The sequence below is a fragment of the Ricinus communis genome, chromosome 10, assembly GCF_019578655.1.
Source record: "Ricinus communis isolate WT05 ecotype wild-type chromosome 10, ASM1957865v1, whole genome shotgun sequence".
In the NCBI taxonomy this organism is placed as follows: domain Eukaryota; kingdom Viridiplantae; phylum Streptophyta; class Magnoliopsida; order Malpighiales; family Euphorbiaceae; genus Ricinus; species Ricinus communis.
Window position 1 is genome coordinate 22,522,183 of NC_063265.1, and position 13,496 is coordinate 22,535,678.

Here is a 13,496-nt window from a genome sequence, read left to right on the forward strand (position 1 = left end):
AGCTTTCGACACAATCCCTCTAGCTTTTATAAGAACACATACCTTATGCTTGCTCGACTTCCATGATGACGAAAAGCTAAAATTGTGCCATCAATATGCTCTGAAGTCTTATTGCCATCCTGACCACATAGGCAATAATCGAGCTACAATAGTAAGAGGTGCAATGGTGAATCACTTATTGCGACTTTAAGCCCAAGTCTCAGTTGCGAAAAGAACCACGATTCATGAAAATAAGCGGAAAACCAGCGAAGCAAGATGAACTTTTAGATGGCTATTTCTTTGTCATTAAAAAGCCGAGCCAAGTTTCAGGTAAAATTTTTCAATTCTGTTAAATTTTCAAGTAGATTGACACGTCGCACTAGAATCTGTAGGAAAGGTTTTGTCCGAAAGAGGTGGCAACCTAACAGCATAGCAGGTCCACTCAAACCCATGAAAGGCAATATATTATAACAGGATAACACAGCAAGTGCATATAGGCACATCAATGATACAGCATATGGGAAACCAGAAGCTACTAATGATGTAAATGCACGATAATGAACAAGGTCAAAGGTCTGAATAATGGACATAATACAAAGCATCTTCAAACGACTAAAAGATCATTATAATTTGAGGCAAAGCCACCCCTCTTCTCCAATCCATTCTAGTTTGTAATTTATCTTAAACGCATTGCAGGAAAAGAAATTGCAGGGCCTTTAAAGACATCATACAACTGAGCTGTTCAAGCAAATTTCTTAACCGACTGATCATATTATATTCTATAAGTACAAGGCGATAATTACCTCAAGTTACAAACCTCCAGCTCCAGACCCTCAATGCTTTAAGTTTCTTCACGGCATTACCACAGATTGATATAATATTCTTTGCCCACTTTAATTTCTGTTGAGATTGTTGGGTATCCTTTTACCTGGAGATAAGTTGACAACATCTTTTGCCTGAACATATATTAGATAATGCTGATGTCCACTCGACTCTTATGGAGTTGAAAGGCTGGGGTAATCCAACTCCCACAACTGCATTGGATGCCGGACCAATTGAAGTAACCTAAGCGAGCTTCACAATGAGCACATGACAGCTTTCCTTCTAATGCGCCTTCCTCAGCTAGATGGCAAGGAAGAATTCATACAAAAATTTATCATAAAATGCATCAGAACACAAATTATAAAGCCTAAAGTTTATGATTCTGTTTAACTAAATATAATTTGAAGTATTTAAAGACCAGGGATCAATCTAAACATAATTATTTCTGGATGATCTGGATAATAAAAGGAAATGACAAGTGGGGCAACACAGAATTTTATAAGTAGCACCCCTTTGCTCAAAGAAATTCTCATTGGATTTTCTAGGAAATCATAAATTTCTATAAGGTTACAGTTCCCTAGAAAATAGCATTCTTTTATGAACCCATAAAGTTTACATACTACGAAATTAAAATTTTCCAGTTGATCAGCACTGCATGTCATAGCCTTAAAAGGAAAAAGAACCCAAATGAGACAATCTCAACCATCTAGTGAACACATGGACTTTTTTTTAATTATTATTATCAAAGAACACATGGCACTAAGTCTAAATTAGTCAAGACAGTTGCAGTATGTTTGCAGTTTAATTTTACAAGTTACAAATAACTCAAGAATGGTCCAGAGGTATCAGAAATTTTAAAGGAATGTGCACACCTGACACCATCCACTTGAGAGGCTCAACAAAAATAGATGAACATTCTGGCTCATCAGACTTGTCAAAGGGATTGCCACTTTTTCGCTTGTTCCATGCAAAGGATGTCTCACCCTCTCCTGGAATGTGATCCACCACATTCTCCTGCAATGCAACAACTCTTCGGCATTTCTTACAGCGGTATGCAGGTGTACGCTTGTTTTCACCATTTGGAGATGCTTCTACCTCAGAGGAAACACCAGTAGACATGCCAGGATCCGCCCCAAATTTAGAACTGTCTATCTTCTCTCCCCGGTTATAAGAATCACCTGAGGGCATTGTTGCATAATCTTTGTTAGTTGGGACAATCATAGATCAATCATCAATATAATTCAATATCTAATGAAAAAAATGGGAAAGGATACCACATAGCTTTAGATTTAATTGCTGTTGAAGACAACAATGAATGATAATTTCCAAATAGTCAAGTCAGCAAAGCACAAAATTCATCAATTTTGCATGCAAGAAAAGGATAACTTTTAAGAGCAGTTACAAAATCACAAATCTCATTATCCTGCTTAAGCAAGAAAAACTGCATGACCTGCTCACTCATTATATCCCACAATTCTGTTCGAAGCAAGTTAGATTGGATTGAACTGATGCTTATAACATATCATTTTAGACTTTTAGTGGTGCATCCATCTTTCTTTCCTTCTTCAAATAGGAGTGAAGCATCATTTCAGTGTAGGGGACATTTTAACTTGCAGCTAAAGAATGCCCTAAAATCAAAATTAATTAATGCAGGAGCCATGTTCATATCTTAAACATGCATATCAAAATACATGATACCTGATAAACTCAACCAACAAGTAGCCTAGAAAGTGAAAAAAGCAACGGTAATTTTCGACAAGTAAACAATGGTTCGTAATAAGTAAACAGAGAGATAAGAAACAGTTTACAATGCATAAATTCCATTTATGCCCATAAATCACTGAATTTGGGAAATATGGCACTATTTAGTTGTGGAGATTGTGTTTACTTGTGGAAAACAATTTTCTTCATTATTTTTTGCTTTTCATTTTCTTCAAAAACATGGAGCCTGTACTCTTTTACTAAGGAAAAAAAAATTCCAAATTAAAATTCATCGTGTTACTAAAGTATTTACAAATTTCAATCAAAGAATAAAAGTGAAATGTTTCCTTTCTAGATAAATTAACTGTTTTAAAAGTAAAATTTATTAAAAAATGAAGGGAAAATAACTACAACCCCCCTAAGGTTATATGAAATAAGCAAGTCGATCCCTCATTTTCTAATAATACATTACAACCTCCTTAAGATTTATTTTAATATACTATTGCACCCTTCTGTCAAAGTAATCCATTAATATAATATAAAAAAAAAAAAACTAATTCACCCTTAAAATGCTATCAAATTTTATAGGATGAACTACTATGACCCTATTGGAATTACAATATACCAATTTAAATGGGTAATTTATGAGATTTTGTTAAATATCACAAATAAATTATAATTTTTGATAATTTAATTATAAATTTTTAAAATAATTATATTCAATACTATTTATAAAACTTAACAAAGCATCTGCGATTATATTTTTATTATTCAAATTTTTTCATTTCACTGAAAATATATATATGAAATTAAGAATTATAATAATTTAAATTTAAACTGAAAAGGTTACATCAAATATTGTATAATTTATAAAAAGACACTTGAGACTTTATTGATTATTTTAGTCTTGTAATTATGAAATTAAATTTACTAAATTTTTAATAACTTAATAAATTACAAAAAATTTATAAAAAAATCATTTAATTTGATTTCGAAAATATATCATAACAAACTTATCATGCTTACCTTATTTTTTAAAAATCGAAATTACTTATTAAAAAATTTATTATTATAATTTATTTTATTGAAGTTCTAATTATAGCTATTTATAAGAAATTAAAATATCATAATAAGTTTTTAATATAGTTTATTTTGTTATGTTAATACATTTTACTAGTTAATAATAAAAATAAAAATTAATCTCATATTCAAAATTTAAGGACCTATTAGTATATTATATCATATGATTATATAAGGAGGGGAAAAATAATAATATATTTAGAGGGCACTTTTGGGATATTTAAAAGTAATGTGCTCTAACTAACAGAATATTCTCTGAAATTTTAACGGAAGGGTGAAATAGTATATTAAACCATACCTTAAAGGGTTCGTAATGATTATTAAAATATAGGATTAACTTAATTATTTCACATAACCTCGGGGGATGTCATAGTAATTTACCCTAAAACGAAAAACCTTGACAATAGGCATTTAATTTGGAATAGATAAAAGAAAAAAGAAAAAGGAAAGAAACTTAACAAAATATAAGGGAAAAGACCTGAGACTTACCTCAAGAAAATGAGAACTAAAAATAATTAATAAAGTTAGACATGGAACCTAGCTAAAAGAAGTAAAACAAGAAGGATAAAAAGAAAATGTGCCAGACTGCTAATACAAGAAAGAATACAAAAAGGAGTAAAGTAAAAATAATTGAGTGGTTAAGCTGACATTCAAATCCCAGCACCCCTAGAGCTCAAACGCACTCAAGTGAGAAATACCAAAGCTTATGTGTTGTCCATTTGGAAAAGATGTCTATGTAAGAAATTAATGAATAACATTAGATTTGCTTTCCAAGGGTTGAAGGGTCAGTTATAAGCTAAAGAACTGGAAAACTGGTTTTTCAGTTTTCTAACTAGAAAAATCTCACAATTGAACATGAAACTCTACTTTCTAGTTTTCTTTAAAAGTTTTTCTGCAAATCCTTGTTCTCTACATGTAAAGACATTCTAAGGGTTGCTTTCTAGAAAACTTGAGAAAAGAATCTGTTATTTAGATGTCAAAAGAGGTTTTGGAATACTGGAAACTAGTTTGTCAAACAGTAGCCTCCCAAAAACTATATGAAGATGTTTTTGGTTCTTTCTCTAGAGAAAAGGGTCCATCCAATTGAAAAACGCAGGTCTCTTAACCTTGCTTTGCGTTTGACATATATGTATAATATTAGTAACCCTTACGTAAAATCAAGTTCATCTGGGAGTCTAGGTTTAAATCTTAACAGATGTTATTGGCCCTTTTTGCTTTTAGTCGTATATTTTAATTAAGCCATAAGTATCAAACATAACCATTTTTTATCTCAATATTTTCTTAACACATAACTGTTATATGCTCTTGTATTTTTTTTTTTTTTGCTATTCTTATTCCAATATTTTGTGCTATCTTTACCCAAATATTTTTTATGCATCTGTAGTTTCCTTATGCTTAACTCTGATTATCTTTTTAATTAAATTCTCACCATAAATGTTTTTTAGTTTTGATCACTTAGCCATCCCAATTCTTTCATTTTATATGAATAAGTGTGCTTTACTTTTCAACTCTCATAACTGCGCGACTTTAACATGATCACCAATTTTCAAGTTTTCCATTATTCTAAATTTTTTAATGTATTTTGTAATGTTTTCCAGTTTGTAAATGGAAACTAGAAAACTGTTTCCTAGAACTAAGCACGGCAAAAGGTTCTAACCTTAGAATAACCTTGGCCTATTGGCCTAAGAAATCCAAAGCTTCATGGTTTATAACCATTATGTCCAATCTTTAAATTTTGGCCAATTTGCCAAATAAACAAATATTTTGGCCAATAGGCCTATAACCTTAGAGATGTTCTGGTTTCAGATAAAATCAATAGAATAATCCCAAAAGGAATTTCATCATTTGTTTGGATGTACTATTGAATATGGTGTTTTTTAGTCTCATTTTTTATGTGAGTATGCTGCATTGTGAACTAGACCTAGAGAGGTAGAGAATAAAAAAATGTACCCAATACTTTCAGGCGAAAGCGCTTGTATATGGAACTCGCACGATCAACCTTGAAACCCATGTCCTCAAACATTTTCAGCTGCATTGGGGAAAGAATAATTAAAAAGAGATGATGCTCTGATCAACACATGAATGCAGTCCCCAAACCATAATAGATTTATTACATTGCCTTGCATCACCTGATCAAGAAAGCCATCATTGGGGCAAACAAACTCGCAGCTTTCCCTTAGGGATTCAAGAGCATCTGCAGGAATGCAAAGGATAAAAGGGAAAGGAAACATAAGTGGGAAAATAAAATATGGAAATGTTCATTGTTATAACACTGTTGAGTTACCAATTTTCAGGGTACAGAGTGAAGGCTATATAGATGCATATACCAATTTGCTGACCCAAAATGCTTCAAATAAAAGATGAATTTGTCCGAACCTTCTTGAGATAGTTGTTCAGTTCTCATCAAATACGCTGTAATAATAGCTGCACTGCAATGAGAAAATGCAAAGAAGGGAGTAAAACCTTAGGATTTATAGCTGAGTAAACTGGAAAATCTAGTATAATGTAGGCCTGTTCTGGACAGTTTCTGACATGTTTTCCTAGATTGATTCCTCAGGGGTTATAGAAGAATAAAAATTCCATCACTGCTTTCAATGAGCAAAAGAAATTAAAAATTGCAAATTCAAATAACCTTACTTTAATTATTATTTCACCTTCTTTCCAAGAAAAGAATAGAAAAAAGAAAGATCAACTCTCCCTTTGGAATATGCAGTTAACCAAATGTATTCAACACCAATATTCTTTTAATAAAGATACCAAGCACCAGAACTAAAACTCTTTCCTTAAAAAGAAAAAAAGAAGTATATCTGGCAAAATGTACAAAGAAATAAATAAGGGTGACATGGTCAAAAGCGCACATTTCCAAAATTCTTTTATTCCATCTTTAAATAGCTCATATGGATCATAAATGGGGTTTTGACAGGGGATCAACAAAAAACGGTTTCAGTGCATGCCTAATCGAAACAATTAGGAAAAAGTAGCAACTTTCTTTTATTGCATTCAAATGGGCAATCTTTCTCATTGTTTATATTATGATTTTTTCTTTTTCCTCATTGTGTACTTGCTCTTGGAGCCAAAGCAAAAAACCATTGATGAACATAGAAACTGGAAACTGTTCAATAAGCAAAAGAACTGATAATTTTAAATTCTATATGTTATGGTTTTACATCAGTACACATTACCAACAAAATGCCCAAAATTAGCACATGTAAAACAACAAACCCACAAATGCATCCCTAGTTGTTAAGTTGAACAAGATTTAGACAGAAAAATAAAACCATACCTTCTTGACACACCGGCAAAGCAATGTACCAAAACAGAACCCTCCTTTCTACTCTGATCAATGAAATCCAAACACACATCCAAATAATCCAACAAATCCTCACTTTCCATATCCCTAATAGGCACTGCCATCCTCACCAGCTTCAAATCCTTGCCCGCATATTCCAATGAGTATAAAAGCTTATTGGGAGACAAAGAACTCTTTGACCCAGTACCTAAATCTTCCTTAGAGGCTGACTCATCAAATCCACCAACATATACCTTCTTAATCTCCTTGGCAGGAATGTTAAGGCCAGTACGCCATTCGGCAAAAAAGGATATTGATGGGGAGTTCAAAACTGATAAAATATGTGTAATCTCAGTGCTATCCTTTTGAAGAACCTCTGCTGCGTCACCTATGTTGCCAATAAACAGGTTTTTCCGGACAAGGTACGGCATCAGAACTCCCAATGAAAACACTTTGCTTAACAATCTAAATCATACAAGAAAATAAACAAAATTAGGATCTTTAATGGCTTCCTCTTTTTTTTTTTTTTTGGTAATATTACACCCACTGAATTATTATTCAGATTGAAAATAACAGGTTATATTGCACGCATAGAATTATTATTCATATTGAAACTAACAGGTTATGTATGGCACCTAAAAGGAATATAATTCAGAAAGTATTTTTCCCCATTCCGTGAGGACATACTAAATTTGATTAAATTCACTCTTTTATTTCCTTCCACTTCTCTCTATTTTGCAAGGAAATATTACATTCGATTAAAATCACTCTTTCCTTTCCCAACTCTGAAAAAATGATGTATTATTTGTCCTATGAGGTTCGATAACCTAAGGTCCTTTTTAAGCTACAAAAATCCATTTTTAAGCTATTTTTGCTAACAACATATGCGACAAAACTAATCACATAAATTAATATAAAGCAAACAGAATCCAAGCAAGCTGCAAAGGCAATGATTGATTGCTAAGAAAGTCAAATCATAACATAATCATCACCAATAAAGCTAGATTGCTTCCAATCATATTTAAAGAAATAAATAAATAATAATAACAAAAATCAAATGAAACCAAAGCCGTTCACTACTTCTATTCGAAAATTACAAAGTTTAATTTCCATGTTAAATCCGAGAAAAATAAATTTGACCTAAGACTGGAATTTTGAAGTTCGAGAAAATCTGACCAGAAAGCTAAATGGAATATTCCGGCGACGGAATCTCTCTCTCTCTCTCTCTCTCTCAGACGCTGTCTCTGCTAGTCTTGTGTCATCTCTTTGTTACTAGGTTCAATCCGCAATTTATATAAGGTGGCATTGCACGTGCGACTAACTGATTCGATACGTGCCAATGCTTTGCACTTTCTACGTGGCATGGCATATTGAAAGCGCTACTGGTTTGTGCCAAATTCAAGATGGTTGTTTCCACGAATACTCTTTCCGCGTCTATTACATTTTGAGCTCACATAAAAAGAATTTAAGGACATACGCTCCTTTATGTTTAAGATTTATAAAAATACATTCACTTTTATAAATTAAAAATTATATAGTTAATGCCTAAATTTACTTTGCAACTTTATTGTCTTACTCTATATATAATATCACGGCAACCTACAACATTTAATAAAATTATTAAATTTAACTCGTCATTATAGTCCAATGACTAATGTGTAACTTGACTAAGAATAAATAGTTATATGAAGACTTTACTTGCATTTTGTATTATTACCTTTTTTTATTTTTTTTAATTGATTACTTTTGATAATGAAGTTGTAATATTTCTTAGCAAAATATTATCCTAACTCATACAGAAAAATTCAAATTTATTTTAGTTTGTATTTTGCTCCAAAGTTGAAGATTTGACTCAATATCGCGTGTATGTTAATATTTTTATATAAGAATGGCGGTGCTTGTATATTCAATTTTTCTCTATATGATTTTATAAGTAATATAATTAAAATTTAAAATTTTAGAAAAAACTAAAATAAGTTATTAAAATTATTTTAACTTTGAAATTATTTAAAAATATTTAATTTGTTAATATTTTATAATAATATTAATTTAGTGGGAGTGTCTTTCAATAGTTATAAGGGTAATTTTTAGCATAAAAAGAATAAATAAAACTAAAATTTAATAAGTGGTACTAGGCTTCTCTTAAAAAATATAAATTTTCAAATCACTCAAGTAATTTTGAAGTGACATCAAGTCAAAATATATCATTTTAAATAAAATTTATAAGAAATAATAAAAATATTGGCAACCATATATATATATCAGAAGATTAACAAGTTGGATCCATCTTAAAAAACTTTGGTTTTTTAAGAATTTTTTGCAAGAAAAAGATAGTATTCAAGAAAGATACTATCAATTTTGCATTCAAAACAAAGCCCAAATCAAATTTTTTGATTGGTTTCAAATCTATTGCAAAGAAAATGGTATCCTTTATCCTTTCAAAGAAAAACTCATTAGTCCTGTCAGAGTAAGGAACAAAGCCCCTGAGTGGAAGGTAGGAGAAAACCTAACCGTCCAGTCTGATCATCCTCCCCTTAGGAAGATAACCATTCCCTATGGAGAGAATGAGATAGAAGCCACACCTTACAAACTGGTAGGAGAAGACCTAGAAAAGAATGTCAAGAATATTGTTCAGCAGAACAATTTCTCGAACACATGTCTTCACACTATAGAAAAACAGTTGGTCAGGTTAGAAAATCATATCTAAAAACCTCCTGTAGTCTCGATCTCTTCAATCCCCAGCACTCGTCATCCAAAAGAGTCAAACCAGTCAGAAAAGCTCAAAAATCCAGTTTTCAAACCATACCAGATCTCAAAGCCCAGCCAAGACCATTTCCAAAAGCAAACTGAGTTTGCTAAAGCGATCGAGAGAACGGTAAGCAAATTAGCAACCTTTGAGTCTTCCAAAATCTAGTGCGGATACTCCTCAAAGCGGTAGGGAATATCGATTGCCTAGATCAAGCCAGCGATGAATCTAATGATTGAGCTTGAAAAACCCTCCAACATCAACAGTTGGGATTACAAGCTCCTAAATTAACTGGCATACTCCTGAAGTACCGCTCCGGATCTAGGAATTGAAAATAGGAACAACATCCTAACCCGGTCTAGATTCAATGCCTCATCCGTCTATGAATGGAATATAGATGGAATGTCCGAATATAATATCCTTGGTCTCTTACAACAGGATGACCATGGCGGCCAATGCTTACAAAACCCAAAGCGGTACCTCTGATAGAGCCATTCTTTGAGCTCACGATAGGCTGGATTTTCGGCGGCAAAGGATGGTGGGATTACCATCTCACTCAAGCACAATGACTCCAAATCCTAGGTGCTATCCAAACCACGATGGAAGGAACTCCCATATTAGATGAATTAGGAAATCCAATTGAGGATGCGATCAACTTTAATCCTCACAATTTCCCTTCATTTCATAGGAGACCCTTCTCTTAAAAGACAAAAATGTTTGAGCTCCTTAGCAACCTAACCCTGCAAAAAGCTTAGCAATTTCCAAACCTACAAAGACACCTTCCTAACCCGAGTCATGCTTAGGGAAGATTCTAGCCAACCTTCCGGAAAGAGAAATTCTTGTACGGTTTACCTAAGATTCTAGGTGAAAGAGTTAGGAATACCATAAGAGAAGCACATAATGGTCGGATCCCTTATGATTTCTATGCTTATGGTGAGCTAGTTAGCCTTACCCGGAAAGAAGGTTTAAAGATATGCCATGATCTTAAGCTCCGAAAGGCAATTTGAAATGGGAGATGAAAAGACTAGGCAAGAACTAGGTAGTTTTGCAACCGATGTGAGTACAACCCCATAGAGCCCTCTTCACTTGCAAAGGGAAATGCAAAGAAGATTTTTCAAAGTCTTTTAAGAAAAAATGATTTTTCAAAAACAGAAAGACTCCTAAAAGCAAGGAGAATTTTTACAAAAAACCATCTTCTTGCAAATTTTCAAAGCAAAATCTAAAAAAAAAAAGATTTTTCCAAAATTGCATGCTTTAAATGTGGTAAGAAAGGCCATACTTCAAAGTATTGTAGATTTTCCAAAAAACTCCATGAGCTCCAAATAGAAGAAGAAGTTTTAGCAAAAATTTCTGCTCTTCTAGTCGATTCTTCTCAATCAGAATTCTCAAACAGTGAGGAAGAATTTCAAATTGATGAAATCAAAACCTCATCTGAGTCTTCTGAAACAAATTCCGAAAGTTTTTCAAAGAATATTAATATGCTCACTAGGCAACAAGAAGCTCTTCTTGAAGCTGTTAAGCATATTAATGATCCTCAAATCCAAAAACAAGTTTTGAAAGAGATTTTAAAAACTGAATCCCTTGTTCCCTCTTCTAGTAAGAACACTTATGATCTTACTATGATTTTGGATAAAGGAAAGAAGCTGAAAAACCCTCTTCCTACTATTCAAGAACTCCAAAAAGAGATTAAAGCCATCAAAACAGAACTCAAAGAGTTGAAAGAAAAATAACAAAATGATTTTGTTTTGCTTCAAAGCATGATCCTCAAGCAGAATAGTGATTCCGATTCTGATGAGGAAAATGATTTTCAAAATCTTGAAGTTTCTGAAAATGTTCCTGAGAATTTTATCAATGTTTCAAAGGAAATTACTTCAAGAAAGTATTTGATTCAAATAAAGCTTGTTTTCCCTGGTGATTTCCAGATAGAAACCATCGCCTTGTTTGATACAGGAGCATATCTCAATTGTATCAACTGCGAGTTGGTTCCTAAAAGGTATCACCAAGAAACCAAAGAGAGGCTGACATCAGCCAATTCTTCAAAGATTAAGATTGCTGGTAAAACTGAAGCCACAATTCTTAATAACAACATTGCTTTAAAGAATGTTTTTATTCTGACAAAAGATCTTTAGCAAACGGTTATTTTGGGGACTCCTTTTATCAATTTGATAACTCCCTTCAAAGTGACTACTACTGGAATTATTTTCAAAGCTAAAGATGCAAAGATTGTTTTTCCTTTCTTAGAAAAACCTAAGAAAAGAAATCTCAATCTTATTAAAGCCCATTCAATTTACAATTTTGAAATCAATGCTTTGATCAAAGGAAAACAAACTCATCTTTCTCATCTTCAACAAGATGTGGGTTTGAAAAGAATCCAAGATCAATTGCAAAATGATTTTATTCAAAGAAAAATTTCTGATTTACAAAAGAAAATTGAAAATGAACTTTGTTCTGATCTTCCAAATGCTTTTTGGAATCGAGAACAACATATGGTAGATCTACCATATGAAAATGATTTTTCTTATAAGCAAATCTCTACTAAAGCAAGACCCATCCAGATGAATGAGTCTTTAGAAAGCCATTGTAGAATTGAGATTAGAGATCTTGAACAAAAGGGTTTGATTTCAAAGTCTAGATCCCCCTGGTCTTGTGCAGCTTTCTATGTCAATAAGAATAGTGAGATAGAAAGAGGAACTCCTAGGTTGGTGATCAATTACAAGGCTTTAAATAAAGCCCTAAAGTGGATTAGGTATCCAATTCCAAATAAAAAAGATCTTCTTCAAAAGCTTCATTCCGCATTTATCTTTTTAAAGTTTGATATGAAATCGGAATTTTGGCAAATCCAGATTCATCCAAAAGACCGTTACAAAACTGCTTTTACAGTTCCATTTGGCCAGTACGAATGGAATGTGATGCCATTCGGATTAAAAAATGCTCCTTCTGAATTTCAAAAAATCATGAATGACATTTTTAATCCTTATTCAAAGTTTTGCATTGTCTATATTGATGATGTATTAATATTTTCAAATTCCATAGAACAACATTTCAAACACTTAGAAATATTTTTCTATGTGGTTAAAAAGAATGGTTTAGTGGTTTCAAAATCCAAGATATCTCTATTTCAGGCAAAGATTAGATTTCTTGGACACTATATTTTCCGGGGAACTATCGCCCCAATTGAAAGATCTCTTGCCACCTCCAAAAGAACAAACCACATTCCTCGCACAAAAGTCCTTTTTAATTCCGAAGCTTGCAGCAGCACAAACAGAAGAAGATTTCTTACAATTAATCAAACAATTTTCGGAAACTGCTTCTTCCAAAGCAAAATCAAAAGCATCATCTTCCTCCTCAAGCGCCAGCACAGCGGCAATCGACTTGGATGATGATTCCAACGAGGATGATTGTTTTGGGATTTTCAAGCCCATTAAATGATATCCTTGTAAAGCTCGTGGGTTGAAAACCAGAAATGGCAGCCCAAGGTGTTTTGTAATGGGCCAAAAGCCCAATATAAAAAAAAAAGATAAAAGACAAAAGCAAAAAAAAAAGCTAAAAGCAAAATATTCTTTCAAAGATATGGCCGACACCTTTCTCCAAAGGCGTGAAGAATTATTGCAAAATTGCAAGACTCCAAATACAAGTGGATCCACCTTTACTCCACTAACAAAAGCATCCAAAGCTCCAAGAAAGGTATCCAAAGCTTCAAGACCTCTATATAAAGAGGAGTTCTCCTTAGAAGACCTTAGACTTCATAATAGAAAGAAGACTTCATACGAAGAAGAGCCTCTTCTATTATTCAAGTCCCACAAAGCCGAAGAAATATAGAGTGAAAAGAGAGAGATTTGAGGGAGAGAGAAATTTTCCTCTTATATTCTCGTACTCCTC

The 13,496-nt window shown here is 32.8% G+C and overlaps 1 protein-coding gene across 2 annotated transcripts; it reads right to left on the reverse strand.

Annotated features, from left to right (window-relative positions):
• Positions 1–580: 580 nt before the first annotated feature.
• Positions 581–8,203, reverse strand: LOC8273874 (dual specificity protein phosphatase 12). Of its 2 annotated transcripts, none has more exons than XM_002522115.4 (7): positions 8,048–8,203; positions 6,866–7,336; positions 5,959–6,011; positions 5,712–5,776; positions 5,533–5,611; positions 1,674–1,979; positions 581–1,101 (listed from the first exon to the last, which is right to left on the reverse strand). In XM_002522115.4, exons 2-7 carry the CDS (start codon positions 7,300–7,302, stop codon positions 947–949), a joined length of 1,095 nt encoding a protein of 364 aa, XP_002522161.2. In that variant the 5' UTR covers positions 7,303–7,336; positions 8,048–8,203; the 3' UTR covers positions 581–946. The 2 variants fall into 2 exon arrangements, with proteins under 2 accessions (XP_002522161.2, XP_015576642.2); XM_015721156.3 differs by having other exon boundaries at positions 8,012–8,148.
• Positions 8,204–13,496: the final 5,293 nt, after the last annotated feature.

Bases quoted from the DNA above. Each gene is read 5' to 3' on its own strand.
- LOC8273874 (XM_002522115.4), bottom strand. From the start codon at position 7,302: ATGCCGTACCTTGTCCGGAAAAACCTGTTTATTGGCAACATAGGTGAC. The intron at 6,012-6,865 runs GTATGGTTTTAT...TTCTCATTGCAG, and splicing joins TTTGCCGGTGTGTCAAGAAG to TGCAGCTATTATTACAGCGT. The intron at 1,102-1,673 runs GTGTGCACATTC...CTTGCCATCTAG, and splicing joins TCTCAAGTGGATGGTGTCAG to CTGAGGAAGGCGCATTAGAA.